The sequence below is a fragment of the Artemia franciscana genome, chromosome 8 (assembly GCF_032884065.1).
Source record: "Artemia franciscana chromosome 8, ASM3288406v1, whole genome shotgun sequence".
Taxonomy (NCBI): Eukaryota; Metazoa; Arthropoda; class Branchiopoda; order Anostraca; family Artemiidae; genus Artemia; species Artemia franciscana.
In genome coordinates, this window is record NC_088870.1 from 23,393,495 (window position 1) to 23,399,650 (window position 6,156).

Below are 6,156 nucleotides of genomic sequence, written 5' to 3' on the forward strand. Positions count from 1 at the left end.
AACGTTAAGCCTCCCAATGCCAACGCATAGTGGAACGCATCTCCTGCATCCAATCCAGTTTAAAGTTTGTGCTTTTGCCACATCAAGAAATTCTTTCAGATCGAAAATCCTTCTGTTGTACTAACCAAATCCTTAGTCTCTCAAAGCGTCCGCTTTAATCCATTTAACAAAGTCCATATAAGGATGGATTTTGTCTATTCTTGCCATATGTTAAACTAAAAAATTTTAATGTAAAAATCGAGAAAATTATAGGAATAGGAAACTTTGAGGTAAATCTTGATACTTTGGGGAAACACCGAATTTTTATATTTGGCTACGTTTTTAATTTAAATTGAATCAAGTAAACCAAATTTATAGCAGCGAAAAAGTCAACAAAGTAACACGTGTCCCTTTAAATAAAAAATTATCTGCTTTTTGAGCGTTTTTATTTGATTGCCTTGTGTTTTTTCCTTCTTCTTTGTGTTACCTTTATATGCTTTAATTCCTATATTAATGCGGCATTTTTTGGTTACCGAGAAAGTTCAAAAGTTAAGAATATCCATAACCAGTGTTGTTTGTATATTTGTAAACTCTTATAACGTTATATGGTGCTAGCAAATTACCCACTTTGATGAGTTTTCAAATAGGCTGCTTCAAGCCTCGTTCGAGTCCGTGCCTCTCGCATGATTCTATTTCCTTTTTTAGCTACTTATTCATCATTTGTTATCTGCATTTGTTGTTTACATGTCTATTAGTACCGAAATTATTTTTCCAAAATTTTACGTTTCTACTTTAAATAGTTGACCTGTTTAATTAGTTAAGTTTTTCTAATATGCTATAACTAAACGGTATGCATGTATATATATATATATATATATATATATATATATATATATGAAACACAACTTCATTTCAACTACCTCTTAAAAGTTTCTAGTTTAAATAGTTGACCTGTTTAATTAGTTAAGTTTTTCTAATATGCTATAACTAAACGGTATGCATGCATATATATATATATATATATATATATATATATATATATATATATATATATATATATATATATATATATATATATATATATATATATATATATATATATATATATATATATATATATATATATATATATATATATATATATATATATATATATATATATATATATATATATATATATATATATATATGAAACACAACTTCATTTCAACTACCTCTTAAAAGTTTCTAGTTTAAATTTAGTTTGTATAAATTTGTATAAATAAATATCTTATTCATAAGTACCTATTTAATTTTAGGAAATTTGCTCCACGTTGTTCCGTGTGTAAAGAGCCAATCATGCCAGAGCCAGGGAAAGACGAAACAATTCGAGTTGTGGCTTTAGATAGAAGCTTCCATGTTCAATGTTATAGATGTGAGGTAGACCATTTTCTAAACTTCTCTTCTTTGAAACTTATGTTTTAACCAAAGGTGTAATCAAGACTGATCAGGGTATAGAGGGGAGGGGGTGGAAGAAAATGTTCACAACATGTTCTTTTCAAGAGACTTGCCGAAAGCCCAAGCAATAAATATATTTCAGTAATAAATGAAAACCTAAAGCTTTTTTTTCGTTTTAAAAATACAACTTAATTATCGAACCGTTTTAAGAATCGAATAAATGGTCCTGTTTCCCGTGCCAATTTTTCCAAGAAAATCTTCGATTCCTATTAATCGTCCTATCAGTTTTTATTTTCCAAATGTTTCATACATTTGGCTTATTATCTTCCAACGTAAAATATATGCAGAAGTCTATATTTCACAGGGATGTTTTTTTAGGGCTGAATTATGTTAGAGTGAATGCTTTCGAAATATACGCTGAGACCAACGCCTCAATGAACACTGGAGCAGTTCCATTGAGAAACTGAAAATTTCAAGACTTGTGTGTCGATAATAGATTCAAAAAAGTGTAACTATTCAAATATCAGCAATCAAGAAAGAGACTAAGAAACCTTGAACCAGTTGAACAAGAACTGATGCACAATCTCATAGGCAGGCCAACTTGAAAACGTCCGCACTTTGAATCTTCATTTTATTTGTGATTGATTGTTGCCAAGTTGACAAAAAGCTATTTCTTGAGGCTAAATATATATTGTCCAATTGAATTTACTTGGAGAATGACGAGGACGCTCATGTCTCTTCTAGTCATGTCTCGTCTAGATATTCAAACAAATATCTGAAGGGGAAGAACTATGGAAGTGAAATAGGCGAACCTACTGTTAAGAGTGAAGTTGAATCTTCAATAAATCCATACCAAAAACTGCACAAGTTTTCGCTAATTAAGCTTTTCTCCTCTAGCATCACGGTCAACTCTAAGAAGTTGGCTAATATCCACAACACAATTCATTATAACTGGCGTCAATGACTGCTCGCCAATCCAAGAATAAACAATTCATACTCGAGCGTTTATACTCTCTTTTTTTCACATGGTTCGAGTCTTTTTACTTTTAAAGAAAGTCTTTTCACTCTTCCCGTGGAATTTCAACCGTTGAACATTTTCTCATGCTGGGTTTCAGATTTTTCTCTTACGACCTTTCAGATGTCTTGTATTTCTTTCTAATCGTTGTTTCCACGAAAAAGAAAACTAATTCTTCACACGTACTCAGAAATCTTCATCATGACCAAAATAGTTTTAACTAGAATGTTTAACTTGTTTCTTGTATCCGCAGATCAAAAAAAAAGAAAGAAAAAACGCAATAAACAGCCATAATACTGCGATATATTATTTTCTTTTCGGTATAAGACTCGAAATATTTACAATACTATAAAAATAGTTGTTTTTGAAAAGGTATAAAAAAATATATTCTCCATTGTCAAGTAGTTGACACCTGCTGCTGCGAAGTACCACTATCTGGATGTTTATTTTCAAATATGACACGGACATGTGAAGCGATAGCTCTTGTACCCGAAGAATGGAGTTGGAGACTTCCATCGAACGGGTATATACCGGTCATTACTGATGCATCTTTTACTCCAGAAAGGCTTCTTCAACTGATTCACTGCAGCAATAAAGGTGACTATGATGGCCCTCGACGTATTTACAAAACGAGTGACCTTTTCGGTAATATTACTTGTAGCCATTATCATCTGAGAAGCTGGCATAACGTTTCTTCGTACCATTGTGACCACTTTGACGATGCGTCTTGTGATTCAGCCAAGTTTTGCATTTGTTCTATAGTCGAGTTGTCAAAAACAAAGTTGTGATATTCTCACTGTCCTTGTAATTGAAAACGAACTTGTGACTGATGTTTTCCTGTCTTTTCTTTTTTTTGCTTTTTCATAATCATAACCAAACTTTCCAAACCCACAAACGAAGTTAAAGATGGTAACCTTATGATATTCTCCCCCCGCTTCCACTATTCTAGTGCTAAACAGTGAGAAGAGAAGTGAAGGTAACAATGGGGAGTCAAGTCACTTGCGAGGATAATTTTCTGCTAAAATTTGCACCCTGAGAAAAAGAAGAAACTCTCGACATAAAAATACTGTTGTCAGTAGGCCATAAAAAGTTTTTTTTTTTTTTTATTATCTCATCTTATTCAAGGGAGAAATCGGACACTGACTGATGAAATTTTTCAATTCTGGTGTTTGTTTCTAACCACAACAGACTTCAATTAGTAGGAAAAGACCTTTAAATCTAGAAAATACTGTAAAAATGATTTTTTTTTGTCCCCTTTGCCCTTGTTTAAGGTCGGAAAGTGGCACTGAATGATGGCATTCTTTGATTCTATTATCATCTTTAGTATTCTTGTACCGGAATTATTAGGAAACAAACTTTCAATCTAGAAGACATTGCAGAAATCAAAATTCGAGAATTTCCCCCCTTTTCCCTAAAAACAGGAAAACTTCATCATGGGTGATTTCAAGTGATTTTGGATATGTTGAGAAATGATTTTTTCTGAACAGTTTGGTGTGAAAAATATTTCTGTTCCTCAAATGCTTAGCCAAAGTCGTATCAATACTGGACTACAATGCAATATGACCAGCGTCAAAGACTGTAGATCAGCCCTTGAATCAAACATTTGTCCTCATACTTTATATCCTATTCTTTTTATATAGAATTTTTTAGTCTTTTGGCTCTTAAAAGAAGTCTACTAACTCTTTTTGTGGAATTTCAACTGCTGAAATGTTTTTCTCTTTAGTGCCTCGATCTGTTGGATGTCTTACACTCCTTTCCAATCGTTGTTTCTTTGCAAAAGAATATTAATTCTTTAGACATGCTGGAAGAGTTTCATCATAATAAGAATTGATTTGATTAGAATGTTTAACTTGTTTCTTACATGTGAGGAATTAAAAAAAAATACAAACACAATAAATACTCATAATAGCGCGACTTTTTTTTTTGTCGGAAAAAGTTTTATAATACTGTAAAATAGAAGTTTTTCGGAAATGTAGAAAATAAAAAAAAAATTGTCTCCGTTGTTAACTAGCTGAAACTATATTTCCTTACTGCTACTCCCTTGAAAATCCAATATTCAAAACTAAAACGCTGTCTTAGTGTTTGATATTTTCAGCGGATGTTCTTAATTAAAGTCCCTTTGAGCGAAGCCAATGCAGCAACCGATTACTGTTTTCTTTAAATACTTTTCTTGGGAGTGCAAAACTAAAAATGGTCCGTAATAATATAGATTATAGACGGTAGTGCGTTATTTTAACCGTTGAATGGTCAAGTAGTGGCAGGGAGGGGGGTACGACCGTGAATTTTGTGTTCTTTGAAGTCATATGGGTGATTTATGTTTGATTCATTTGTCCAAAGTCTTGAAACAGACCAAAGAGAATAAAACAAACTAATAAAAAAATATGCCGGATTAACCTGCTAGCTGTATGATTTATGCAAAAAAAAAAATAATCAAAATGAAGAAAAGTCTAAGCATAACTAAAATATTAATCATCCCAGGCATAAAAAAGAAGTAATTGAGGCATTAGCGCTAAAAACAAATCAACACCTAAAAGGTAAATATAAGTTGTTAGTGTTCAGGCCTGACAATCCAAAAAAAAAGAAAATTGGTCAATCACTGTTTGGAGTTCCTGTATGTAGACTAATAGGAAAATAGGAAGTTTCATGATCGCCAACTGATAGGAAGTTTCATGTGTTTTACCATGTATATAAGGTTGTGTTTGAAGGCTGATAATTTTCTTAACTGGGGAGTTTTTATGCTCGTTCTGTGTATGTGAACCAAATGCTCGGGGAATTCAACTCGGTCAATGAGCTTTTGCACTGCGTAACTTGGTACATATTTAAAAGTCATGTGGAGAGCTAAGAGAAGTAACTCTCGTAAGTATTCTAAAAGTTGAGGTAAGGGACATGGGACCAGATCCAAAAGTCCATTAAGATAAGTTATCAAAAGGCTAATAAACCCTGCTAGAGCAACAATTCCCCATTCTGGATTTTTCCAGAATGGGGAAAAATCAGGCATCCCCATTCAGGCAAAGGAAAACTTGAGTTTTTTTTCAAATGGTTCATTCCTGCAAACTGAATCCAGTTTTAGGATAATAAAGGTTATTTGCCATGAAAAAGGTTATTAATATGACCTTAGGGAGGTTTCAGTGGTAATGGCGAAACAAGTTTAAAAACACTAGGTGTTAAGTGATGGTACACAGAGCTAGAGCTGGGTCCTTACTGAGGAAAGGGTTCCTTGAACACAAAACTTACCGATGCACTAATATTTATCTTAATGCTAAACGAGGGGACGGGGGATCTACCCTAAGATTGGCATTAAGAACCTCTTCAAAAAAACTTAGGCGAAAAACACAAAGATAAATTCTATTCCTAAATAGTTGAGGAAAAAGTACATGAGGGGGGGAGGGGGGTAGTATACTTTGAATACTTGTAACAGGTTAAATACAGAGCACTTTATCAAATATTTGCTTTAATTTTAGGATTGTGGTCTAGTATTATCTTCGGAAGCGGAAGGAAGAGGCTGTTACCCGTTAGATGGCCACGTTTTATGCAAGAATTGCAATTGCAAAAGAATCCGAGCATTAACAACTCCTGGGTCAACGGAACTTTGAAAACGCCCATTCCCCCTTTCCAGTTCCATATTTTTAATCTAACATTCTTAAGTGTTTCCTTTGTGAAATGTCCAAATTGTTTTATTATTCAGGAAATGGTCTATTGCTCAAAATCGTTTTAATTCGAAGCTG

The 6,156-nt window shown here is 33.1% G+C and overlaps 1 protein-coding gene across 2 annotated transcripts in view; it reads left to right on the top strand.

Annotated features, from left to right (window-relative positions):
• Positions 1-6,137, top strand: part of LOC136030158 (lipoma-preferred partner homolog) — a 65,528-nt gene extending 59,391 nt beyond the window's left edge. For both annotated transcript variants that reach the window (XM_065708883.1, XM_065708882.1), the window contains 2 exons: positions 1,278-1,398; positions 5,893-6,137. In XM_065708883.1, coding sequence (XP_065564955.1) covers positions 1,278-1,398; positions 5,893-6,024 — 253 coding nt within the window. In that variant the 3' untranslated portion in view covers positions 6,025-6,137. The remainder of the gene's footprint in view (positions 1-1,277; positions 1,399-5,892) is intronic.
• The last annotated feature ends 19 nt before the right edge of the window (positions 6,138-6,156 follow it).